Raw genomic sequence first — 25,543 nt, forward strand, 5'->3', positions numbered from 1 at the left:
AATTAAAGCATATAGCGTTAAATGTATTATATTTTTTCTGTACATGTCAAATAAAAGATCGAGTTTACAATTTAAAATACTTTTGGATAATATTTAACAACGTGTAAAATTTGTCAATTTCGTTACAACCTATTTTGTATAAAAAGTAATTACAACAATGTCAGTACACATATTTTTTCGAACAAATATTGCAGCTGCCATGTAAAATAAATCTGAAATTACATTATTGCTTGAAGTAATTAAATGTATCAGTTTATTTATACTAATCTAGGCATATTTCCTATGATAATCAGGTGGTGAATCCGCATAATCTTGCTGCAAATTGAACAGTTCAGCATTGTTTTTCTGTAAATACTGTAAAAAATCGTGAAAATGGGATAGCAGCAATTGTATACTTCTTTCATCCAGTGTAGTGTACGACAACATTCCACCGAGTCTCACTAAAAAAATTATTCGAATAAACATCATTACTTCCATTAAGTATCACGATTTTAAGATACAAATAAAAGTAGTACCAAATAGCCTTAATAAATGAAATGCACCATATAACTGGCTGGGCAGTGTTTCAGGATTATCATTCATAATTTGAATGAATTGTGGACGTTCCCATTTATACAGTAACTGTAAACCTAAAGATATATTGAAGTATTCACGAATTCCTTTAGTTATTTCTAACGTACTTTCTCTGAAAGTTATACATAATATATATTAAATAAATAAATAAATAAATAAATAAATATGTCTATATAAAAATTGTTGGTATAAATACCTGACAGAATCATTTTTTCCTGATGATTTTGATTCAACATAATCATCAAGGATCTTATCAACTGTATTCTTTACAGGTAAAGCAGGTAATTTATGATGTTTTAATATAACTTCAGACTCATCTATAAGTACAAATTTTAATTCCTCTGGAATCTTAATTTTAACCTCTACTTTGGTGAGATATTCTTCAGTTTCACCAGATGGCTCTAATCGGCTGCAATAAATTTTAATTGCCTCAATTAGCATGATACAAGTTAATATGCAATTAAGAAAAGTTTGTTTAATACAAACCTCCGTTTTTTACGTGGAGCTTCTGATGTAGAATCATGAGAGGATGATGGTGTTACACTACTGCTTGTGCCTTTGCTAAATCGGCTGACACCTTTGTCAACCGTGGCAACAGGAGTGCTAGCTCTACTATCAGTGTCTTTTTCACGTACACCTTCACTCCTACGTCCCTGAGTTTTAGAGGAAGTACTGCCTTTCTTAGTTTTTTGTGCAGATTGTTGATTAGAATGTGCTCTTTGAACCTCTCTTTGTCTCTGCACATTTGCCTCGTTGTACTTGAGAACTCTACTTTCCGGAACCCACTCGTCCCAGCTATTTACATCATATTATGATTTGTAATTTCAATCACGTATGGAACAGATAAGATGGAACCGGATACCTACTTTTTATTCCAACCAGCATAATGAATAAAATATTTGATCTGTTTTTCTTTAGTAATGGAGGACTTTAGACATTTTGCTTCATAAATTAATGGCCCATGGAAACATAGAACCTTCTCCCCTATAAACGATCGTATAACGATTGTAAATAACATTCAAAATCCATTATAAACAGAAAAAATACGTAATATTCAGTTACAGGAATGGATCTAACGTACACTGGAACATTCGATAGAGTTGTATTAAAAATTAAGTGTCTACCTTCTTGAAATTTACACTTGGGTGGCATACTTGTGTCCTTTGAATTGCTTATTTTGGCTATTTTATTAGAATCGTCAGTTTTAAACAATACCTAAATTTAATAAATCGCTTGATAATTCGCGCCAACGGAAAACAATTGATTGCTAGCGATCAATTTAAAGCACACTTTGAAAGCGGCGTCTGGATATTTATTTTATGTTTATATGCGTTAAGGCTAGTACACAATGCGAGCTTACGATCTAGGAACATGGCTACCCTACTAGAGAATTTTCGTTTCTACAATTACTTAACATGTACGAGGAAATCAAATTCAATTCAAATTTAAATCATCAGTTCGAAACCTCAAATAGTTTTTCGATTTAAGCTGAATGATTGTTCTAACAAACTAATACTAGAAAAACATTTTATATTTTTAATTGAAATAAAATCAATGGTTTGTTACGACTGTTACAATTATAATTCATTTTATTTCAATTTATAATATTGTGGTGTAATAAACAAGCATGGAAGTAGACAATAACATACACCATACTTAAAATTTTATTTCTGTATATAATACCGTTCTGTATATAAAACGTCAAAATATACATAACGCAACAAGACGCACCTACACCCGACAGCCGACGGCGCACGACTGACGGAAAGCCGCCGGTGGCGCGCATCTAACCAGAACCAAACGCACGCGCATGCGTACTTCGCCGTATAAGAAAAGGTACTTTATTCAATATAATTAACACATTATGGTCAATGTTTTTGCACCTTCCTCGACATTTCTGTTATTGAAAGTTTTTATTAAAATAATATATCTAATAAAATATTGCAAGATTACTTTATTCATGCAAAAATTCATAAAATGCTTTAAGTGTTCCGCTACTGATTCCATATACGTTCGTAACGATCAAAAATTCAAGTTTCGACGTTTTATTCTCTCAATCGTACCGTTTATACGTATTAAACATACATAAAAAATATTTCTTCTGCGTATACTATAGTATTCGCTATTTTGATATAGACATTTGCAAAGCATACAATTTCCATTGAACGTGAAACGGAACTTTTCACGCGAAACTATCAGAACGAACTTAAATTTAAAATCGAGTCTCAACGAATGATAGGTCTTACTTTTATAACAAAGTAAAAGGGTTCTTTTTTCATCGAAATACTTCTTTTCATTATTTGCACAAGACAAGCGAATACGAAGGTTATGGAAAATTAAAAAACATCACATCTCCCTATGACGTTACACAAGGTTATATTTTGTAACTTCGTCTTCTCTCTCTCTTCCTCTCTTTCTTTTTTTTTTTTTTACTGTCTTTCGGCGGGTCATGCCCGTTAAAATATGACAAAATTCACGTTCGTCATATCGGTTCATACATCGTTCAATTTTTGTTTTCCCTAAGACAATCGAGCAGAATTAATTTTCCTTTCTACCATTACTTCTGTACAGTCTCTCAAATACGTTCCTAGAAGAAAGTACGTTCCCGTTTTCTAACAAGACTAAATTTCTTTTTCAAATGCAATTTCATTTAAATCGTTGTTACTCGTTGAAATAATTTATTTCCGATGCTGTGCCTATAAAAGTCTCGCCAAATGAAATTCAAAAAAAAAAAAAAAAAAAAAAAAAAAAAAAAAAAAAAAAAATAGAAATGAACGTACTCTGTAGCCTGTGTATAATACAAGAGGCGCCTTATTCGACAGACTGGCAGAAACGGGTGGTAGTAGTTTTACGAATATCGGGTTAAAAACGAAACGATGGACTGCCATCTTCATGATAAGTTATTATAAAAAGATCTGAGGAAGTCTGAGAACGTTTGAAATCAGTTATTCGTCTCATCTTCCGACTAACTCTTTCGAAAGAGTAAAATTATGAGAAGTCTCCCGTGCTCAGACTTCGTTAGATCCCCGCAAATATTATTCAGGTAGAAAATATTGTTAACTTCTCACTGGTTGTGCCAGGATCGAGATCACTGATCACCGAACATTCGAATCATTAATATCATTCGTTTGATCATCATTCACACATGTGTACCATTCACCCGTAATTTCGCTCTCACTTTGCTTCCCCTCTCGTTGCACGATGCGTATGAAAAAAAAGCGCGATGCCACCAATGTACAATTTGAAAAAAAAAAAAAAAAAAAAAAATAAGAAAAAAAATCAGAAACGAAAACTAATACACAATCCTCTCTGTTGCGAATCGGTGAATTGCGTGTCGAATATCGTGCAGAATAATCCATTCGCAACACATTTTTATATCCTCCTTCTATCACCCTTTTCCCCCTCACGACGTACACGCTATTCAATTGAAATAAATACACGTAGCGATAAAAACATTTCTTCTTTATACAAATATCATTCATCGAGTCTGCCTACACTTTTACATCTCATTTATAAAAAAAAAAAAAAAAAAAAGAAAAGAAAAATAAGAACGCTTGCTAGTCTTCTCTCTTTAAGTAATCCATTAAGTCTCTTCATTTTATTCTGCACGATATTCATTTTTGACTATAAAAAAACATACGCACTTATTACATATATACACGTACATATATATAATAAGTAAAATTTATAAACTAACATCTCTCCTCCGTCTAATAATTAATTATTAATAATAATTAAAACTAACTAATCGGATAGTTTGTGATAACCGTAATGAGGTGTATTTTCGCAGCATCTGGTTTCTCTCTTTTGTATCCATCGGGGGGGTCCTCACTTCCTTACACTTCTATATACACACACACATATATATATATACACACACACTATATAAATGTATATATATATATATATATACTTTGCTTTTTTTTTTTAATATATTTTTGTATAGTATGTAAACTATTTACAGTTACAGAAGGGTGTGATCATTATTGTGTAGGCACTATGGCTTTGGACGTACACTAAGTTGTACGTTAGAGTACATCCTTAAGAGACTTCCAGCTGAGACGATTCTCTCCAGTGCATCCTTGAATTATCTTCTTCAGGAACATCGAACAAATATCCTCAGTTTGTCTTATATAGGAGTTATATTATTATATTTATATATGTACGTTAAGACTCAAAGCGTTTTCTTCGTCGGTGCTGTACCAAGCACGGTTGAAATTCAAGTTGCACTGGCTTCAAAGTTCTCTTTGAAGAACCCCTTTCTTTTCACTTTTTTTTTTTTTTTACAAATCAAGTTCTGAACAAGTACTGTTATTCCTGAAAGGAATCTTAGACCTTCTCCGTCGTTACGAATCGAATTAAATACGTGTGTTACATGCGCGAAAGGTTACAGTCTAAGATTTGTTTCTCTCTTTCTTGTACGCTCGAGTTCGTCTCCGTGTGTTCGTGGCATCATATTCGATGCTAATCCAACGCGATTCTTTAATTAGATTTATATTATCAATGGTACCGTTGGATGACCGTGCGTGTATACGTGCCTGTATAGAATCAATGAATTTCTTATTTTCCCCATGGATCGAAATATACAAAAATTCGCACCGAGCAATTACAAAAGTATATAGAATAAAAACTATGTCTCCCTGACATACGTTTTTTTTTTTTTTACAAACGATTCGCAATCGACAAGCTACACTATCGTACCGATAAATTTACCCGAACGCGATTATTCCTGAACGATGCTCTCTCGTCTCGACACCTTACCAACCGGAAGCTTATCACCAAATTTAATAATAAACACTTCTGAATCGAAGCAATAAAAATCACGTACACCACAATTAACGATCCGAGTGTAAATAACATTAGACTGATTGAAAAATAGAATCTATAACATGCCATTGAAAGAATCGAGACCTTGTTAAAAAGCAACAGTGCTTATCTATTTTATCTGCTAGCGATGGGTAAGGTGTCAAGCACGCGATTTCAAAAGAAAGAAAAAAAAAAATAAAACAAATAGAGATAAAAAAAACGATTCAGTCCTAGCGACTAGAGAAAACAACCGTCCAGAAATTTTCCTCGATAGAAATATTTATACGCTAGGAGGGAATTTCATTTTTGATGAATTAATATTCACGCGCTATTCACTTTATACAATTCAATGATCGCAGAGGGGGGAAAACGAAAACCGTTATAAATTGTTCGTCACGAATCTGCAGTCTCTCCTCTCTTTGAAATTCTCGAATACATCTCCGTCTCTCTTTCCCACGCTTTTACTCTTACCTCGATATACAGTATTATTACAGATTGCACAGAAAAAAATTGGCGTCGTTTCGCCAACATAATTTAATATATTCCACAAAACTCGATATCGGCGTGAACCGTATCAAGCCGGAAATACTCGACCACCGCGTATTAACAAGTTGACCGCCAGTAGAGATACATCATGGATCAATAATAATTTCAATCTAATTGGTTGCTTTAAAATGACTAGTGTACATTTTTTTAGTAGCATTACGAATATTTCATCTAAATTGAATTTCAGTCGCATCGCGGTCAACGTGTTAACACCAGGCTACCATAGTACATTAGCAAACGATGAACGATAAACATTGACAAAAATATTTCTAACAAATGCGTTTCTATAAATTGGTTCACATAGCAAGCGTCATTTTTGGCTTGAAATGATTTGAATCGCAAGCGACAAATCTTGATGCATCTTCGTCGAGAAGACAATGATTTATCGCTTTAACGTTCATCCTTAATCGCTTGCCAATGTACTAGTAACCCGAGGCGTGATATGTTTGTCCCTTCTCTTCGCTTCGCAGTACTTCCCTTTGAGATCCTTTCAATGAGGCGGAATTTCGAAAATCACCGACGTGATACTGTATACGTGTATATGTGTGTGTGTTGCTGAACGAATCGCGATTAAAAAATAATTTTTTTTTAAAAATTGTCGGCAAAATACTATACGGTATCGCGAGTGATAAACGCCTTCTATTTATGTACACGATCGCGTATTTTTATTCTTTTTTTTTTTTTGTTCTTTTTTCTTTTTTTGTAAAACTAAGAAGCATGACTAAACCAGCGTATCAATCACGTTTGATCAGATCACGTTTGAGGAGGAAAAAATAATAATAAAGATCGCCAATCGAAAATAATTATGACGTAAAATCGGTCATCATTGGATTAACAAAATGATCGCTATCCGTTCGAATGTTAGGGAGGCGAACTCAGAGTGGTAGTCCAAAAAGACAAAAGTGCTATCACGATTACGACAATCAGGACGACATCTTTAAAATTTGAAATCAAAAAGATCCGACAGCCCTTCCTCCGTGCCTAACGAGAACGAATAGTCGTTTTCGGAAAGAGGCGGTTCCAGGGACAGCAGGTGTTCTCCAAATTCGAAAAAACTTAGATCTGTAACAAAAAGAACCAGAAGATAGTTGGGCTTATTTCAGCCACTGTCGTGGGACATCCTCTGCTTTTAATATTTTCTTTCTTTCATGACTGGTGGTGTCTACATGTTATTTTATTTTAATTGGAATATCAATTGATCACAAAAATTTCAGTTTAGTACAAAATTAAAGGGCAATGCATCATAGGGCACAGATTAGAGGAAGCAGTTAGGGGGAAATTATTGTGCAGCAGATAAATGCTAGAAAAAGAAAAAAAAAAGAACGAAGCACATATTTGCGTTAATATACAAATAAGCAAATGATTGTTTTACCCATGAGACGTACCTTCGCGCGACACGAGCTTTTGTTGTTTGAAACCGTTACCTAATTAGAACTCTGCCTGTGATGTGATTTTTATTTATTTAACACACAAGTCACAGCCAGAGCTCCATCAGGGTACGGCTATCCTCCAATGTTGAAAAGGCAGAGGAAGAAGTAAGGAAGGTATAGCTTGAGTAAATGGAATTCAAATCGAAATAGAAAATAATTCTTCCAGACATGCACAATATTTCTTTTTCAAGTTGAACTAAAAAATTGTAAATTTATAAATTTTTTCACTATTTGTGTACGAAAAATTATTTATCCGGAAGTCTCGAAAGTAAAAAAAAAAAAAAAAAAATTCAAGTATACCTCTGCAGTGTGTAGGTGAAGTATTAATTTATTATAAACAACTAAACGATTGAAGAAGATCAGAATAAAACTTGTGTATCATTAGTATTTTATGCCCAGCATTTAAAAAAAGATATAACAGTGCTTACATGCAGAGGAAAGCAACGTTCAACGTATACGCGAAACATTATAAAATAAAGAAAAATAAATATTATTAAATTAATAAAGCATTGAAATTAACGCAATATACAGCTATTTCACTTGAACGATAACGAGAAGAAAAATATGTTTAAATACATCTTAATTCATAAGATGGACGCTATCTTACCTGGAGTGTTGATTTGATCCTCCGTTTGAAGTTGGAATTTGCCACCACCCATTGGTCCATAGTCATCAGATTCGCATAACAATGCGTCCCTCATTCCTGCTAAACTGGTAACCGTAGATACAACCGGAGTACACGAACGAGTATTCAACGTACTCTCAACAGAAGGTACTGGTTCGACCCGAACCCCGCTTCCTCCGTTGACCAGCAGTTCAGGAGGGAGATCGGGTATTTCGGATTCTTTTGACGAAGGCACAGGTTGCGTCGTCGTATATCCCGGATTGGGAGACGTTTTAACTGTAGGGTCATCAGGACAGAGGAATACCTCTATTTCCCCATGAGACGACCTCATGTGCATTTGAAGCTGGAAACAGATCAATGGATACGTTGATTGCAATGAATTTTCACTCGTCTAACTGTTCGCATAGGAAGCAAGTAGTTACCTTTTGTTGGCCAAGATTATTGATAGGTTGCGGAACATGTAAAGTGGCTTCTGGCGGAGCTTTTACTGCCATTATAGCCTGGTCTTTGTACATTGGGACAGAACGTAAATCGTGATACGTTACATAAGCGTATTGTCTATCGGCGCACAATTCCCTAAGGTTTTTATCTGCACCATGAATTAACCGATCCAAAGTATTTTCTTTAGCTTCTAAATCAGCCACCTCTCTTCTGAGATCAGCGATATCGTTCCTATCGTTCGGTAACTGACCGCCCCTATAAAACACAATCATTATGTTCCATATTTAACCCAGATACATTCGAGATACAATTTTTTTGTCGGTAAATAGTAAACAACGTACTTCCATTGTATATTGTTTTTACTTTTCTTCTCCAAAATACCTATACCCTCCAACACATTTGTAATATCGTATATACGACGTTTCTGTACTTCTAACTTCTCAGACGCTACATTTAAATCTACAACACCGTCTTGACTGCTTTCAACTAAATGTATGAACTTTTTCGTAAGTAAGCTCAATGATGTATCATACCGCGTTCTCTCTACCGTTTTACCTGCAATTAAGGTAATATTTCTTTTTCCTAGAAGATGTATAACAAGTGAAACTTATGAATAAAACAAAAATACAATTTACTTTTTGTAGGTGTGTGGCCAGTTAGAGAATTCGAACCAGATCTCCTACGTTTACCTCTAGGAGCCTTAAAGGCAGATTGGCTGGGACCTGTTGCTCCCATTTCCAAATTCAGTCTTCGTTTCACCGCCTGAACCGATATTTGCTACAAAAACATACCAAAATAAGACGGTATTAAATGATTATCATTAAACGTTAGTCAAATATAAAATATACAAAAATCTGAATATTAAACTAGTGCATTAAGAAAGCAACATTTCTTGATGGTGTTTAAGACCTTTAGTATATAAAAAGAAAGTTACCATGTTTGAACAATCATTTCACTAGTGAACCTTCTTAAAAATTATTGGTAAATACAGTCTTATTTACTTCAGTTCGTGGTGGTGGTTGTGTAGGTTTCCTTGTTACTTGATAACAAGGTGTTTGTCCATACTGATGGTCTTGAAGATGAGGACTTGGCGTTTCTTCAGCTACCTTTTGTGCTTGTACTTCATCCAAAGAGCCATCATCCAAGAATTCTGTTTTCACTGAAAATAATTAATGTATGTAGAAACATGTAGTGAAATTACAGAAAAGTTATACAGCAAACCTGCTGTTAATACATACTCAATTTGGTTTCCACCATGTCTGGTGTAACAGGCCTGGCTGGATCTTCCAAGACCACCTGTCTCCTTACTCGAGGCATCTTTATTGTTTATAAGAATCTACAACAGTCAAAATGAGATATATTAAATTATAGTCATGGGGAAACAGTCACATATAGTACATCAACAATTCTTGTATCTTTAGAACATGAAAAATCCTCCCCCAAGTGTACACTGATAGCAATAAAGTTTACCTTTATAATCACAAACATTTATTTACTTTATTTCAATGAACACATTTTTCTTTTACAATCTATTATTCTATTTTAATACGTTTATTTAAAAACGTTTTTCCTGTTTTCGTTCTGCAACGTTGAAGTTTCGAAATTTTTTAGAAAACGTGCCTCACATCGTCCATGAAGGTTAATAAGTGTACACTATTTTGGCGGACACGTATTTTTTATTTTTTAACATTCGATGTTAAAAGACAGTTTCCTTATTTTGGATTTGGCATTATTTGTGATGTGATTAATGAAATGTCGAACGTGAAGAATGAATGCGAACCTATAAAAATTGAAACTGCAATACTTAAATCAGATATCCAGATACCTTGTTAACCTTGTCGATAGTACGCTTTATCAAAAAATAGCATTCATATATGAAAATTATTGACAGTTAAATGTGCAGATTCATAGAAAACTTCTACCGATCGTCGTCCCTTCGTTCCCGAGTTTTTGTCATTGTCACTCATTTCTGACTGTATTTTATTCAGTCGCGATAACACATTTAAGGAGAAGCTACTTTTTAGATGCATATCAAAGAACACACAGTACAAGGGACAGCCTTTTTGTTCTGAAATCAAGTAACATTGGTAGATCCTAATAATAGAATTCGTATTTCAAAGAATTTTACATGCGTGTTCGTTGAGAAAACAACCAACACCCATGTCAAATAAAAAGAAAAATAAATGCTTAATGACAAAACATTGATTGCATAATTATATCATCTAACAGGAAAACCAGTGAATGAATTTTTAATATATCTATACAATTTGTATATCATAACAGTTGTGATTTTTTAATTTTTAAATTCAATTCCAATTTATCGCATTTAATCGTATAAATTATAACTTACATCCTAATTTAAAAACGCATTTTATATATAAACATAAAAGAATAAGGATAAATGAAAGCATTTGGAATATAAACGTGTATGTAAGTACATATGTAATCGTTCTATGGAATAACGAAACGGAAGTGGTGTCGAGCAAACGGCAAAGTGACAATTCCGCAAGAACTGAACATCTGGTGAAAATTACAGGTCAATTTCCATGTTGTACTGTAAGAAGAGCGTATAAAACCTCCAACTGCCGAGAAAGATAACAAAGCAAATAATAAATAAATATAAAATTTTCATCGCATGACTTTCCCATTTTATTTTATAAATTTTAACAACAATTAACAACAAGATTTCAATCTCGTATCGGTGTTGTTTCAAAACCAAGCCGATAAGCGAAGACCAATAAATCTCTGTACAGTATTAAGTATGCTTAAATGATATTTTTACATTCTCGTTTAATAACGTGTGAACGATTGAAATTCAAAAACAAACAAAATATAATTATTCAAAGTATGCAACAGTTATCCAATAAAAATTCGTTGAAAAATTCCATCGAATCAATTTTTTGTACAACACACTGTTATATTATCTTTCTCGGTTAGAAATAGGGGACTAAACGAAATTGCCGCGAAAAAGAGTAGAATATTCCATCCTAAGGTCCCCGTTTTCAAAAGGCTGGTTACGCGCCTGAACAGGAGAGACCCACAGTGCGGCCGTACGAGAATTTTCGAAAAAAAGAGCAAGCGTCTCGAGTACACGAGGCAAGCGTTCCGGGTGTGGTTTAAAGAGGCATGCCGCAGGATCGTCGTGTTACAGCAGCCTTGCGTTGTAAGCAGTTTTAGAAGCAAACTCCCGGTTGAACTGCGTGGTTGTCTCGTTTTCACTTGTTTGGCCGGGTACACATCGCCGCGCAACGTACGAGATGGTGAGGCCAATAGCACTGTAAAGCGCATTCGAAGGTTGGGAGCAATGCACGATGCGGAGGCATTGATTGGTAGGATATTATCTCGAAGATAAAACCGGACTAGTGTAACTGGCGTCGACGGCACTGGATGTAGAGAGAACTAGCCGTGGCCATCGATTGGTAGACAGACCCGATGCTCTTTAAAACACGAATATTATCCGTTCTGGCGTCCTTTAAGGAGGTTGCAATAATTCCAATTCTTTTCTTTCGTTCGAAAACATTTTTATAATTCGTGTGAAGTATAAAAAAAAAAAAGATATATACTACACAAGAGAAGAAAATACACCAAAAAGACGTCCAATGGATATCGTACAAATAAACCGGGGCATGCCTCGTGTGCACGAGGCTTCAGGCCCCAGATGTGAGCGATGAACCTTACTGTCCCCCCTTTTTTGTGTTCTTCCGCTCGTGGAAACCGCACAGGTCGTAATGTCTATCGACGGGATCCCGAATTCTTCTCTTTCTCTTATCATAACCAAGTGAAGAAAAATAAAAAACCCCGTGTACATGAGGTAGTTCTGCTTCACACACATACATAGAAGTGGCCGCGATCAGCTGTTAACGTCGATCGAAGGTGTATGGGGTGGTTTTTTATTCGTTGTTCCTTTTGCTGAATACCGCGTGTCGAACACCAGTTCACGATTAAATAACAGACGAATTACGATCGTATTGAACGCGACAATGCGTACTCGCGCAATCCGCACGCTACGCACCGAAGCGGCCATGCATACGAGAGCAAACGAGCGAGCGAGCGAGCGGACAACGAGGGAGCGAGATTATGCGAACGCGCGCACACACACATAACATCGGTAGCCGCACAGATACGCACACAAAGAAACGTTACGATTCGCACGCAATACGTAGAGCCGTTTAAAGAGCCAAGCCGGGACTAGAGTATCCCTAGTTAGGCGTGCTACCGGCACGGTCATGAGGAAACCTAGAATCAGTGCACGCTTTCGCGATTGATCGTGTGAGATGCCAGCCACTTTCAACGCACCAAATCGGTTGCGCTCGAAATAACGGACCATTTTTCCATCTTTTTTCTCTGTTTATATGCTTCAGTAAGCACATCTTTTTCCCCTAGGATTACGAGAAAGGAAACAGTGTTGGCGTGCACACGTTTTTTTTTCGACAGGCTGGCTTGGAAAACGGGGATAGTTTTGAAAGAACTGCTAATTCCAGGGGTCACGATTACACGAAACAAATGAATATTGAAACGAATTACGCGTGTTTATTCACTTACTTGGCTCTCGAGTGTGCGGTACAAAACCACACACAGTATTTTGAGACGAAGGCCCACGCTCTCTTCCGGGAGGTTCAGCCAGCACACGGCGCGGCGCGTGTCACAGCACCGAGGAGCGAGGCATATCCGTGCCTCCTCGATGGCAAATACTTCGCCGTGGTGGTTATGATCGTTGTTGTCACGCTGTGTCGATAATTCTAGATGAAATTTTCACTGAAGCCTGTCGATGACAGGACAGGATAAAAACGTGCGGCTCGGGATGTCGAGTTTTAACCCGGTCTCCCGAGGCTAATCGTGCACGAAATGTTTCTCTTGCTTTTCGCTACTGTATATCATACACACACTTCGTACATACGATTATAATCCCTCGCCCTCGCTCGTTTTCTCTCCCTCTGTCCTTCTTTCTCAAACTTATACCCGTTGTCGTCGTCCTCCTCGTAGTCGTAGTAGTTGCGTGGCCTTTATTTCTCTTTCTCTCTCTCTCTCTCTCTCTTTCTCTTTTTCTATATATCTCTCTGTTTCGCTCTGTCTCTCTACCGCACTGGTGCGGTGTCCATTTTCTGCGGGGCCGATCTCGGCAATAGGAACGACAGCCAAGCAGACCGAGGGCCCGAAATAATCGAGTATAGGGGCCAAGCTGTTCGAGTATTCGTCGAGTTTTCAGCTTCTTAGGAATGTACGGGATCTAAAGTTCACGACAAGCCCCGCCTCGGTATGATCCGTCGAGCCACCGGCGAGAAAAACGAACCTTTTCTATCGGGGTGTCGCGCGCGCACACGAGGCCGGCTCGTGCGTGAGCTGGGTGATCGGATGGACGGGCTGGCTGGCGCGCTGGCAACTGGCTCGGGCTACGAGGCAGATAGAACCGCTTGTACCAGTGGTAGTAATACCGAACCGCGTGTCGATGGGCTCTCACAGCGTTCTATGTTAATGTAGTAGTGGCCTTCTACCAATGCTTCGATATGTTCTTGAACGCGTCCCTGTCACAGTGGTAGTACGTGCTTAGGCGCTTGTCATGTTTGGTGTGTTCGTGGACGCGCGCCGGCCATCTGCCGGTCGCACACAGGAGTCGAGTACGCGCGCCAAAACCGTCACTTCGCTTTTCTCCGTAAACCACCGCGCCGCCAGCTATCGCAGATATCCAAAAAAGTTCCTAGACCGTGTCAACTTTTGATTTTTTTCAACGAACTTACGTCTATCCCACTGTTTTATTCCTTAACCGAATCACTTGATACGATGACAACTTTCCAGAATTCGACACCGATGTTTGTTTGTATTTCTTAGGGTTAGATGTTCGACGATAGGCACACAACGTTGTACTTTTCCGGCATCTCGTGTCACGTTCATTTAGACGAAAATAATTGGAGAAAAACGATGGATCCATGGAACGTTTCAGGTAATTATGGATATTAACGAGCACACGCGCCAAAACTCTGTCCGTCCCGTTTTCCACGAAACTGCCACGCAAGCTCCGGCATGTAAGTGAAAAATCCCTATGCCACGACTTTTCCAACAGACGTTCGTCTCGATTCTATCGGTTATTACTTTCTGACATCTCGGAACGATGTTATATATTGTTTTTATAAATTATTACCGTATCGGTCCGCCATGGTCAGGGGTGTGCGCTTTCGAAACAACGTCCACGCTTGATGTTGGCAGTGAGTCCCTTTAACGTGGGCCTTATCACGTAGGAAAGGGGGCAAGGAAGAAACTAACGAGAAAACGCACTCTCGAATTATGTAATTTCAGAAACTCTTTGATTCCCTTTCCTCAATTGCACACACTTCCGAAGATTGGGAGGATCCCACTGCCTGTCGTTTCTTGCCCGAAACTAAGCGGGCGGTCGTCGCTTCCTTCACGATGGAGGGGTGTTAGAAGCAGGGCCGTACACTTTGCACGTGTAAAAGTAGGTCTCGGTTTCGTCCTCGTTTCACTTTACATATGCTTGTTTTTCAGATCAGAAGGTTATCTCTATTTCAACTTCTGTTTTCATCGATTCCTTCCAATTGAAATTTCACTCTACTCGCCATGAATATCAATCAAGATATTCATTATTAATTGTTACATATGATAACAAACATTAGAAAACGGTCTTTATTTAATGCATACAAAAATACACCGATATTCGATGGTACATATTTGATATACTCTTTGGATTTCAAGCGCAAATAATTCATTATTATGGTAGCTTCTGATAAAAATAATGAATCAAGGAATACTTACAGAGAGTAATATTAAAAATAAAAATATTTACATATGGTTAAACGTTGACAGAATTAAGTTGACGTTAAACAGTGTCTTTAATAAATCCAGGGTTCCGTGACTCCTTGACACGTACCTGAGATAGGTCGCCAAGAAGGGAGCCCGGTGTTTTCTTCGTAACGTATTTATTTGAACCCTACGCAACTACAAAAGGATCGTACCCTATGTAGGATGTAAGGGAGGTGTACCCTCCCTACTTGCTCCTGTATCCATGCGGTCGTACCCACTTTTGTATTTAAAGTGTTAAGCCAAGGGCGCGTCAAGAAATCAAACGAAACACCGAACTGGGCCCAAAACAACTATATGTCAACGATCACGAAAATTTCAGGACGTTCCGTTCGCGGACGATCGAGGATCTGCATAGCTGAATACGTTATAGCTTTTACTTCAGCATTCTGAGTATGTTTCCCTATTGTAAATTCTTCTCCATACGCTACTGCGGTGATCTTGAAGTTCTCGCGGTCAAACGTAACGATATCCACTTTCTGACAACATAAAGTTACCTTTCTTACAAACGGCTACAGGAAATTCTAAGAATACACTTTATTTTGTTGCTTGGATTGACAACGAGATAATAAAGCTAACTGCAGGATGTATAAAAGAAACAATATTTCATAAACAAGCTCGTATAGTCGGAGGTGACGACTTCGGTATAAAATCAAATATACCTTTGCGACGATGTATGGCTCAGCACTAAACATGAACAATAATTCATCAAGGAAATGAAAGAGAAGGCTCTCCATGTCGTGCCCTTCAGCTTCCACTTTGTGTACCTGTTTTATTTGAACCCGCGCTAAATCCGTCATTAACCCGAACATGGCCATTGCACATTGTTCAAAAGCTTCCTCCATAGTATCACCCCATGCGTGTAACCTACAAAAATCGACAAACATTACAATTTATACTCAATTAACAATATTAAAACAATTTCTCAAGATGTACTTTTCTTTTTTTGTTAGTCTTAACAATTCGTAGTCCCGTATTTCGTTTTAGGTTATCCATGTAAGTAACCTCTAAAATACATCGGTCTTCATCACGGAGGATTAACAAATTGAATACTTACTGTACATCCGCTGTGTGATCCAAATCTACAACAAAAGAGTAACTCATGTCTTAGCTTATTTAAGGAGAAAATTCTCTATGAAATAAGGTTCTAAGGTTAATGTTTGACGCTTTCACATGTGGCAAAATGGATGCCGGTACAATGGCGCGCCGGCTGCCGATTATATCGTTATAAATAGGTTAAACTGTCTTTTATTGAATTTACTACATTGTTACGCGTATGGGATAATGAATAGGTACTTACATTCGTATTTAACTGGGGGTATCACAAAATCTTCTTCCTTCAACGCGTCCATGATTGCTCACAGCTGATCTAGCGTACGTGAATAACTGATCAGCTGATTCACTGACAGGTTTTATCAATGGTGGTCCAGTGGTACCTGGAAGGAATTATACTATGAAGATGGCGCTATGTACAAGGCTGCATTTTAACTAGATTACCGACCGAGCATAGCAGATTCAAATTTAGTTCCTTATTAGATAAAAAAGAAATTAAAAAGTGAGTAATTTTTAAAATTGAAATTAATCCTTTTGTTATTACGGATGATTATAGTTGTTCTCTGAGTACGACACTCGAGCCAGAAGGCATTTGCACTGACGAATGTAGGTCTACTTTACTGTTTATAAATTACTATGCAACAGTTCGAATTTGTGTCATTTGCGCGCATTAGTTTCCATGATAGCGGCAATCACCGTTCAGTGAGCAGTGGACCGCATAAATAGCCTGTAAATGCTAATCAGGAGACCTAAATATTTTTCTTCTGAATAAATGCGAGATGTAGTTGGAATATTTTCCAAAAATGCCAGCGAAAGGAGCAATGACACTGTAACTTTATTCTTAAATATAACAAATAAAGTCAGATTAGAAATTCTTTTTTTAATTTCCATTCCATCAAAAGCTATTTAAATTGAGGTATTTTATACATTTGAGTGCAAAGTATAACAAAGTCTAACAGAACTTAGGACCTAGGTTGGAGGAATCCTAGGGGAACTTAGGATATAGATTGGGGGAACTCTAGGGGAACTTAAGACCTAAGTTGAGGACCTAGATTTGGAGAATCCTAGATTAAGATTCCACCCTAGATTCTAAGTTCCCCTAGGATTCTCCCAATCTAAGTCCTAGATTCTCTTATTCCTAGGGTCCCCCAAAGATCGAAAGTAAATGGTGGGAGTCTCCTCCTCTTACCTTAACCAAGAAAAGCCTACTTTGCTCTGGAATGTACAATGGATTAACTGTGTCGATCGAAGAAACGAGTGAGAGCTCGACCGATCCAGGCATGCACCGTACCTACGTATATGTAGTACGGTTTCGTTGGACGTTTTTCTTTGTCAGTCGTCTCCCCGATGAAAACTAGTTTCTCATATCGATGCGATGTGATCCAAGGGCGTCCACTTCGAACGCTCGTAATGCCTGTTACATAAAACTACGTAGACGGTACCGTACAGTACATCCATAGGGACATCTCGTCATCTGTTTACAGTATCCGATCTCAATGCGTGTCGAGTCCAGGGAAGGGGGGTTGGTATTTTGCAATGTCACAAGATCATGGATGTCTACTTTTTTTAATTGATACACACGTGATCTACGCACGATCTAAGAGACACCGAGTTTTGTTGTTTTCCATTATTGTTCTCCTGATAGATCAGGGATTTTACAACCCTTACTGTTTATATGGTATCTTGTTTGTTCGTCTAATCGTCTAGACTCTAGTGGCTCCATTTAATGTAGGCTATTGATCTGCTCTATAATTCTATCATGTATCATTAGTTATACTTGCATTACAGATACTATTAATTGATTCTAACACTGTGTCATTAAGTGAATAGCTGAATTTGAAAGTATGCTAATTGCAATTCTCATTATATGCCTTATTAGATCTAGATCAAAGAAATCTAATACATTTTATTGAGATTTCTCAACTTGAACTTACAACCTGAATCATCAATTATTGATAAATTTTTGGAAATCTAGGCCCACTTTGGCTCCTGCCTAGTCACGTCCACGGATATTACGTTTTTTTAATTTCCTATTGATTAACATTTCGTCTGCTCCTCCCGTGACTCTTGTTTTCTGAATTGCGTGGTAATAACGAGTAATACAGAATTTTTAAACATTGGGTCTCGAGTTCCCTCACATCTAATTATCTCTTCATTGTACGAAACAGCATCACAATTTGAAAGCACGCAGAATTATAAAAACTACGTCGAATGAATTCAAAAAATAATTGCATTCTCATCCTTATTTGACTTTAATGTACAAGTTACTCCATGCAAATGGGATGAAAATTTTTCTTTTCAATTTTGAACTCCCTTGACGTCAATCGCTGCGTATTTAAATTCTATGTAAGAAAGTATTAAGGTACCTAGGTAAAAAATTGATTAGTTCGAAAAATATCTTAGGAAGAGACAGGGAGATTCCAGCGGTCTCTCCTTGGGATATCTTTTTAACTATTCATTTTTCGACCCAAGTACCTTAATATATTTTTGTAGAGAATTTAAATACGCAGCGAATGATGTATAGCAAAGTACAAAATTCAAAAAAAAATGTTCCATTCCATGTTAGTAACTACCCCTGATTGAGACACGATTATACCTCGGTTAGAAATATTGAGAACGTCCGAGTTCCATGGAAAAATAACATGATAGGAGGTAAACAAGCGTTGAAATTATTCCGACAACGGTTCCGAGAACGCCTGTACACGGATCGACGATCGCGAGAGGAAAGCGAAGCGAGTCATCGAGGCCGGGATGCCGATGCAGTGACAGAAAAGTCGAATCCTAGATCAACCTCCTCGTTCATAGAACAACTTGATCGATTTGTTGTAACAAAAGATCATGCAACACTCGTTACCAAGAATTACATCGTCGTTTTAAGAATTTTATCCTTTCTCATTCCCTTACTTTTAATATTGAAACTATGATCCTTGTAATTTGAACTATGCGCTTATTAAATATTTTTTATTATTATTCATCACCAAGAAAATTTAATAATTCAACAATTTTAAATAAAATAATTCTAAACCTTTTTGCATATTTCTAATATCTTAGTACTTACATTTTGTATAGCAACGTTATAAGTTAATGAAAAAGGGTTAATGAGAAGGGTTAATCACGAAGCACCCTGTCCAACAGGTGCAACGCTAGGGCGACACGCTGTTTGCTGATTCTCGCCTCTCACGTGTTGGCGCGCGCTTTAATGACATGCAATTTTGCAACGTAGCTCTGCCCGGAGTCCTTGGGGCTGGAAACTATATAAACGGACCGCTTATAATTGGCTAAGCTAGCTGGAAGATTTTTAACCACGCACCATGTTGTTCCGCGCGATTCGAACGATCTCCTTTGCGTTTGCCGTCGTCGCCCTCGTCGCTGCGGATTATCAGCTTCGTAAGTCAGAAAAATTTCCTTTTTCCATTATAAATTCTTCCATTTTATCTTCATTTATAATTACACTATAGATTTGTTTCGCTCTTCTTCTAAATTGCAACAGAAAGAATTTGGAGTTAACTGTTTATTATAAAACCGATTGGCAACTTTTCCTTTGCACTGAATTACAAGTAAAAGTTTCTGTGATTGCTTCCAGTGAACTGTCGAGTTAGAAAGTTACCGTAGGAAGTTAAATTTTAGCGAAATCCGAAAATTACCTCTCACTGCACAGCCTTCATTTTCTCTTCATTCATCGAATCATTTATTTTCTTCGTTCCTCAGCTCAGGGTGTGAAAACCTGCAAAAGGGATTCAGATGATTTCGCGTCGTGTCTGAGACTGGCTATTCAAGAAGCATGGCCCACGTTCATCGAAGGTACGTCATTATTTAATTTTATCATAGAAATATGGAAATTGTAAACAAATAATGTAGTAATCAAACGAGGTCTCTTTCCAAACTCGTCACAACCCAATAAGCACAATATTTTTCTTTTAATTAAACTTGTTTCGAACTCGTCCTTGCAACGATCCTTTTTCCATTTCTCTCTTGAATCATATTAAATCAAGACCGATTGCATAAAACATGATAAATAAATACTTTGTAACGTTCACCATTGTTAAGGATCTTTTTTATAATATCCGTGCTAAATCAGGCAATGGGTCATCGTTGTTTTTCTCGTTTCCATGATCTCACGATGATAAACTTTTTCGCCTCGAATTTGGCACCTCCGAAGTTTGTAAATCTTGCCGTGGTTTCTTAATTTCCCGTTTCAAATGATAAACATTCGCCGTTCACTTTGCGAATAGTTGCTGTTTTTTATTCCTTGCCCAGATATTCGAACGTTTTCGAGACCCGATGACGTGTCACGAATGCAAGTTCTCTAATTAATTTTATTTTTCGATTAGAAATTAACTAGATATCTTATTTTCGTATCGCGTCATTTCGAGAACTTTGATCGTGCTAATATTAAATATTTGCATAAAAGTGTTTACAAATTTTTGGCCATTTTCTCCAATATCTTTTTTTTTTTTAACCAGCTACTCGAATGCAAAACAATTCTTCGCTATGTTCGTGAATAATAATTTACTTTTTATAAATTTTGCAAATTAAAGGATTGCCAGATTTCGACATTCCACCGTTGGATCCCTATTACGTGGATTCCTATTCGACTGAGTACAAAAATGGCCAATTACGAGGAAAATTATCAGGTACCGATGTCAGGACGTACGGTCTTGCGAAAGCACGCTTCTTATCCGTGCAACCGGAAATGACCGACGACTTCTTCCGGCTGGAAATCGATCTCGAATTGCCGAAGCTCCTGCTCGATGGCAATTACGAGGGTGAAGGTTCATTGGATACCTTCAAATTCGGTGGCCAAGGTATAATTGAATAAACATTCATTTAAACAAAATTAGAAACATCTTCTTGCAATTTTAACACGAAAGATGCCCAGCTTATTAAATTTCTCATCAACAGGATTCTTCAATATGAGCATGGAGGACGTAAGGTGCTCGTGGGATATCACAGGACACGTTGTCAACGACCGATGGGTCATCGAACACTTCAGATTGCTCCCAAAAATAGGAAAAATGAGAGTCTATTTCAGTGATCTGTTCCATGGAAACGAGCAACTAAGTAAGTTTTAAAATAAATACCAAGAGATATATAAAAATTCTTTGCTAGACGCACCTGGTGCGTCACTACTAAAGTAAATCACTCATTAAAGAATCACTGTAAGAATCGATATATAACAATAGAAATTACAAATAGTAATTTTTTTATCGCTATGGAGAATGAGTCGGTATAATAAGCGACGCACCAGGTGCGTCATCAATTGCATTCGATTTCACAGAAATATTCTGTGAAAAATAATTTAAAGAATCACTGTAAGGATCGATATGTATTATAATAACAGAAATTACAAATAGTAATTTTTTTATCGCTATGAAAAATGACGGTATAATAAGCGACGCAGCAGGTGCGTCATCAATTGTATTCGATTTTACACGAATATTCTGTAAAAAATAATTTAAAGAATCACTGTAAGGATCGATATGTATTATAATAACAGAAAACAGTAATTTTTTGATCGCTATGGAGAATGACTGTATAATAAGCGACGCACCAGGTGCGTCATTAGGTGCATCGAACAGATTACGTATACGGCGTGAAAGATTACGACTCAATGATTGCCATAAATGACGATATGACATAATACGAAGCAGGAACAGTAATTTACTGTTTACTTAAGGTAATCACCAGGAATTGACACGATACTGTCATTAGTCGAACAACATCGTTCTGGCATCCTATTATTACATAATATCGACGTATACGAATGGGTAGTAGAGTTACAGGGATTTCAAGAAAATCCTGTGCCATTTAATTAACGTGAAATAGCTGTTATTTGTTGTTGGGGCTTTTGTCCCTGTAACATCGTTCATTTTTCATATCGTAACACTGATGGACTATTATGCGAGCTGTGACTTAACATGGATTCTTCGATGATTCAATATTTACCTTTTTATTTTATTTTCTTAAGGCTTTGCGTTATTGAGAGTAAAGTACGATGGATTTTATTTATTCAGAATCTGAATTTAATAAAATTGTTATTTTCAGATCGCGCTGCTCTGATCTTCATCAACGAATACTGGCCACTGATTTTCCGTGGAATGTTGCCCAAAATGATGGACCTGTGGGACGAATTCTTAACCGAATTCACCAATCGTTTCTTCTCGAGAATACCATTTTCGACGGTATTCCCTTGAATCAGTCGATTCATAGTTGCAAAATAATGAAAAGTAAGCTGAAGAAGGTATCGTGGGAAGTTTGAGGGATCATTGAGTCTGAAGAAGATGAAACAGCTGGGAAGAGAGAAGCGAAGATGGTTTAATTAATGTTAAATATTCTGGAGACACTTTGTAAAATTTGTTTAACATTTTAAAGCGTGCTCTTCCAGCACCTCTTTTATTTTTTTTATTTTATTTTAACGATGGATATTGCACGCTGTTGAAACAGCAATTTATTGTTTTTGTTATTGGACGAAGTCTGAATGATGTAAATAAATAGAAAATTAATGATGTATTTCCTTAAGTCTGCTACATTAATTACATTTTCTTAATCCTCTTAATGTGTACCCAAAGTTATTATTCATTGGTGTGTCCTAACTCTATTTACAACTTAGCTTGTACTAATTTTCATTTTGTAAAAAAAAAAAAATAATCGAAGTGGTTAATGGCCAGAGAGAAGAAGTACGTTTAAGGTAACAAAAATACTTCAACTGGTACGTGACGTAACAATTGATTGACGATACCAGCGAAAAGCGCAGACAACTTCTTTTTCAGCTGAGGTTCCATCACCTTTAACACTTCCTGCCCGTTCTCGCGGAGGAACAGATTGGTCGCTTCGGCTATAAATTATAATTATCTCGTTAAATAAAGATTGAATTGTACTTATCAGACATCAATGGGAAAAATCTGAAATAATCAATAATAAAAATCCAGCTAATTAAATTCTAATTAAGATACTCACTGAGAATTCGATTATTATTGAAAATCTTGCGAACCCTCATCTGCACGTGTTTAACAACCAATTCAACGTCGAGATTCTCAACATTCAGATACGTCTGCTCGTCCTTCACTTTTGTCGAAACGGTGCCTTTGACTAAAGCCTTCACGTCATCGAATTTCGCATGAAACGTTCCGTTTCCACTAGCTGGGAGGATGATCAGCACCCCCGAGCTGTTAAATTAAATAAAATATTTGTTAAAAGGATATAGAATATTTAATTTTGTATTCTTTCAATTCTAAACCTGGAATAATGGGCGTCCAAAATAAGGGCTGGCATTCGTACGACAGCTTCGAAGGGTGAACCGAGTTTAATGTCCTCTACAGTGTAGTTACTCGCTCCCTTTACGTATAATTCGCGCAGTTGAACCTTGTAACCGTTTATACCACCTGTCAGGGAGAGAGTTAGCTCGTCCATCTGTTGAAAATAAGCGCAAAGTATATGAAACAAGGTGCACATCTAAAAAAAAACATAGATTTTAGATAACTTGGTCCTTCATTTGTAAGCTACAAAAATTTCTTTCTAAGATTTTAATTAATTTACCATTTTATTATAACAGGATATTATGGAGTGTTATAAGCGCATAGTATATGAAATATGGTGCACTACCAAAAAGAAAAACATAGATTTTAGATAACTTGGTCCTTCATTTGTAAGCTACAAAAATTTCTTTCTAAGATTTTAATTAATTTACCATTTTATTATAACAGGATATTATGGAGTGTTATAAGCGCATAGTATATGAAACAAGGTGCACTTCTAAAAAGAAAAATATAGATTTTAGATAACTTGGTCCTTCATTTGTAGGCTACAAAAATTTCTTTCTAAGATTTTAATTAATTTACCATTTTATTATAACAGGATATTATGGAGTGTTATCGAACGGAGTTCTATAGACATAACATTGATTGGAAAGTTTGATAAGCAAAGTACTTACAGGAACAACATAATTCTATTAACGAGACAGGAAGTATTAAAGGTATAATGTCGAGCTTACGCGGAACGGTTCGACGGAAGGCAGCTCAATTTCCGGTATACCAACGCTTAAATACGGTCTCAGATGGTGCAGGGCATCGATCAGGCAAGCTTTCAACTTTGGGTCGCTTCTCGAACATTGTTTCACGTATTCAGCTGCAATTGAAACATTGAATAATTAAACAGCGTGAAAAAAAAAAAAAAAGAAAATGGAGAGTATTAATAAGCATAGGTCGAAGTGAAGCAAGCGAAAAATGCCAGTTGCCAGACAACCTATCATTTCTAACAGTATATTGTGAAATTCGAAGTTTCCGAAGGATATTTGCACGACTGACCTCTTTAGATTTATATAACGTTTTCAACATTCTCTAACATAGGCATCTTGTTTTTATTTTCTAACTATGTTTTATTTCACGTCGAAGATCACTTCCAATTTCGTTTATTTATTATAATTTTAAAAATGAAAAGAAATTAATTTTATATAGAGTGGAAGACAGAAGTTTCAAAAATTTATAACAAATTAAGGCCGTTTTCTAATTTACAACATAGCTATCCAATTTATGAAACTTTCACTCTGTTTTCTATAAACTTGACTCTGAAAGTGTTCACGCATCCAATCGGGTACCTTAAAGTAAGAGGACCGATAGCCAAAAATTCGAGTTACTCACGATTCGAATCAACAGAGAGAGTAGTCACTCCACTAAGGATCAATAGAAGACAGAACCAACTTGTTTCGAACATGATTCGATTCGGTCGAATAAAAATCTGATGGCGTTAGTTTTGATTGATTTTCAAATGTCTTCACTGGATAAGTTCGAAATCGAAACTACACAGCTAGAAGAGTTAGACTGACTATGCAAGAGGGCATTGACAGATGCCAGATCGTAACTGCACTCGGATACTTTCACTGCTGCAAGGTGCACCTGCGCCTTCATCGTCTGGGACGATAGACGAGTCTCGGCTAGGCCATTTTAGACCCGGTCGAAAGTATCCTAGATACTCTTCGATCTTTCCCTATCTCTGTGCATCGACAACCGGACTATTCGGGGTACAGTGGTCCACGAGACGTTCTTATCTTTCATTTTAATTAATTAGAAAAATTAACAAAAAAATTTGTATGCCAACACCTATTATTTAATTATTGAAAAGTGGAGTTGATGATCTATTTAGAACAATTTTGGAAAATTGATAATTAGAAAAATTAATAAAAAAATTTTGATGTGCCAACACCTATTATTTAATTATTGAAAAGTGGAGTTGATGATCTATTTAGAACAATTAAATTATCAAT

The 25,543-nt window shown here is 36.7% G+C and overlaps 5 protein-coding genes across 10 annotated transcripts; 1 reads left to right on the forward strand and 4 right to left on the reverse strand.

The window, feature by feature from the left end:
• Window positions 1-55: 55 nt before the first annotated feature.
• MRG15 (mortality factor 4-like) lies at window positions 56-6,660 on the reverse strand. 3 transcript variants are annotated; one of them, XM_076690149.1, is made up of 6 exons: window positions 2,305-6,660; window positions 1,440-1,557; window positions 1,060-1,368; window positions 770-982; window positions 516-685; window positions 56-440 (listed from the first exon to the last, which is right to left on the reverse strand). In XM_076690149.1, exons 1-6 carry the CDS (start codon window positions 2,357-2,359, stop codon window positions 268-270), a joined length of 1,038 nt encoding a protein of 345 aa, XP_076546264.1. In that variant the 5' UTR covers window positions 2,360-6,660; the 3' UTR covers window positions 56-267. The 3 variants fall into 3 exon arrangements, with proteins under 3 accessions (XP_076546264.1, XP_034186187.1, XP_034186176.1); XM_034330296.2 differs by lacking the exon at window positions 2,305-6,660 and adding an exon at window positions 1,655-2,071; XM_034330285.2 differs by lacking the exon at window positions 2,305-6,660 and adding an exon at window positions 1,698-2,068.
• A 21-nt stretch (window positions 6,661-6,681) lies between these two features.
• On the reverse strand, window positions 6,682-14,697 carry LOC117607003 (transcription factor E2F3). Of its 4 annotated transcripts, none has more exons than XM_034330169.2 (8): window positions 14,558-14,697; window positions 9,660-9,757; window positions 9,423-9,580; window positions 9,057-9,198; window positions 8,763-8,976; window positions 8,403-8,676; window positions 7,963-8,323; window positions 6,682-6,987 (listed from the first exon to the last, which is right to left on the reverse strand). In XM_034330169.2, the coding sequence occupies exons 2-8, from the start codon at window positions 9,736-9,738 to the stop codon at window positions 6,863-6,865; spliced, it is 1,353 nt and encodes a 450-aa protein (XP_034186060.1). In that variant the 5' UTR covers window positions 9,739-9,757; window positions 14,558-14,697; the 3' UTR covers window positions 6,682-6,862. The 4 variants fall into 4 exon arrangements, with proteins under 4 accessions (XP_034186060.1, XP_034186050.1, XP_034186043.1 ...); XM_034330159.2 differs by lacking the exon at window positions 14,558-14,697 and adding an exon at window positions 12,964-13,272; XM_034330152.2 differs by lacking the exon at window positions 14,558-14,697 and adding an exon at window positions 12,256-13,272.
• Window positions 13,423-17,569, reverse strand: Archease (protein archease). Its single transcript, XM_034330588.2, has 5 exons — window positions 17,474-17,569; window positions 16,532-16,667; window positions 16,289-16,313; window positions 15,894-16,098; window positions 13,423-15,710 (listed from the first exon to the last, which is right to left on the reverse strand). The coding sequence occupies exons 2-5, from the start codon at window positions 16,581-16,583 to the stop codon at window positions 15,525-15,527; spliced, it is 468 nt and encodes a 155-aa protein (XP_034186479.1). The 5' UTR covers window positions 16,584-16,667; window positions 17,474-17,569; the 3' UTR covers window positions 13,423-15,524.
• Window positions 17,570-19,520: 1,951 nt separating this feature from the next.
• LOC117607137 (uncharacterized) lies at window positions 19,521-22,794 on the forward strand. Its single transcript, XM_034330442.2, has 5 exons — window positions 19,521-19,671; window positions 19,993-20,085; window positions 20,823-21,089; window positions 21,187-21,345; window positions 22,330-22,794. Exons 1-5 carry the CDS (start codon window positions 19,596-19,598, stop codon window positions 22,476-22,478), a joined length of 744 nt encoding a protein of 247 aa, XP_034186333.1. The 5' UTR covers window positions 19,521-19,595; the 3' UTR covers window positions 22,479-22,794.
• Window positions 22,608-25,243, reverse strand: LOC117607161 (Juvenile hormone binding protein 1). Its single transcript, XM_034330476.2, has 5 exons — window positions 24,921-25,243; window positions 24,275-24,408; window positions 23,522-23,694; window positions 23,242-23,450; window positions 22,608-23,119 (listed from the first exon to the last, which is right to left on the reverse strand). Exons 1-5 carry the CDS (start codon window positions 24,991-24,993, stop codon window positions 22,968-22,970), a joined length of 741 nt encoding a protein of 246 aa, XP_034186367.1. The 5' UTR covers window positions 24,994-25,243; the 3' UTR covers window positions 22,608-22,967.
• Between the last annotated feature and the right edge of the window lie 300 nt (window positions 25,244-25,543).

Source organism: Osmia lignaria, chromosome 9, assembly GCF_051020975.1.
Source record: "Osmia lignaria lignaria isolate PbOS001 chromosome 9, iyOsmLign1, whole genome shotgun sequence".
NCBI lineage: Eukaryota > Metazoa > Arthropoda > Insecta > Hymenoptera > Megachilidae > Osmia > Osmia lignaria.

What these genes read in the sequence shown, in the direction of transcription:
- Archease (XM_034330588.2), bottom strand. Translation starts at nt 16,583, where the DNA reads ATGGACGCGTTGAAGGAAGAAGATTTTGTGATACCCCCAGTTAAATAC. An exon ending in ACCCCCAGTTAAATACGAAT is followed by an intron (nt 16,314 to 16,531) that starts GTAAGTACCTAT and finishes CTTTTGTTGTAG; the next exon opens with ATTTGGATCACACAGCGGAT. An exon ending in AGCCATACATCGTCGCAAAG is followed by an intron (nt 15,711 to 15,893) that starts GTATATTTGATT and finishes TTATGTTGTCAG; the next exon opens with AAAGTGGATATCGTTACGTT.
- LOC117607137 (XM_034330442.2), top strand. Translation starts at nt 19,596, where the DNA reads ATGTTGTTCCGCGCGATTCGAACGATCTCCTTTGCGTTTGCCGTCGTC. An exon ending in CGCTGCGGATTATCAGCTTC is followed by an intron (nt 19,672 to 19,992) that starts GTAAGTCAGAAA and finishes TTCGTTCCTCAG; the next exon opens with CTCAGGGTGTGAAAACCTGC. An exon ending in CCATGGAAACGAGCAACTAA is followed by an intron (nt 21,346 to 22,329) that starts GTAAGTTTTAAA and finishes TGTTATTTTCAG; the next exon opens with ATCGCGCTGCTCTGATCTTC.
- MRG15 (XM_076690149.1), bottom strand. Translation starts at nt 2,359, where the DNA reads ATGCGCGCCACCGGCGGCTTTCCGTCAGTCGTGCGCCGTCGGCTGTCG. An exon ending in CCGTCGGCTGTCGGGTGTAG is followed by an intron (nt 1,558 to 2,304) that starts GTGCGTCTTGTT and finishes GATCGTTTATAG; the next exon opens with GGGAGAAGGTTCTATGTTTC. An exon ending in GGAAAAAATGATTCTGTCAG is followed by an intron (nt 686 to 769) that starts GTATTTATACCA and finishes TATAACTTTCAG; the next exon opens with AGAAAGTACGTTAGAAATAA.
- LOC117607003 (XM_034330169.2), bottom strand. Translation starts at nt 9,738, where the DNA reads ATGCCTCGAGTAAGGAGACAGGTGGTCTTGGAAGATCCAGCCAGGCCT. An exon ending in ATAATCTTGGCCAACAAAAG is followed by an intron (nt 8,324 to 8,402) that starts GTAACTACTTGC and finishes ATCTGTTTCCAG; the next exon opens with CTTCAAATGCACATGAGGTC. An exon ending in GGATCAAATCAACACTCCAG is followed by an intron (nt 6,988 to 7,962) that starts GTAAGATAGCGT and finishes TTTTTGTTACAG; the next exon opens with ATCTAAGTTTTTTCGAATTT.
- LOC117607161 (XM_034330476.2), bottom strand. Translation starts at nt 24,993, where the DNA reads ATGTTCGAAACAAGTTGGTTCTGTCTTCTATTGATCCTTAGTGGAGTG. An exon ending in TCTCTCTGTTGATTCGAATC is followed by an intron (nt 24,409 to 24,920) that starts GTGAGTAACTCG and finishes TTTCAATTGCAG; the next exon opens with CTGAATACGTGAAACAATGT. An exon ending in CTTCCGTCGAACCGTTCCGC is followed by an intron (nt 23,695 to 24,274) that starts GTAAGCTCGACA and finishes TATTTTCAACAG; the next exon opens with ATGGACGAGCTAACTCTCTC.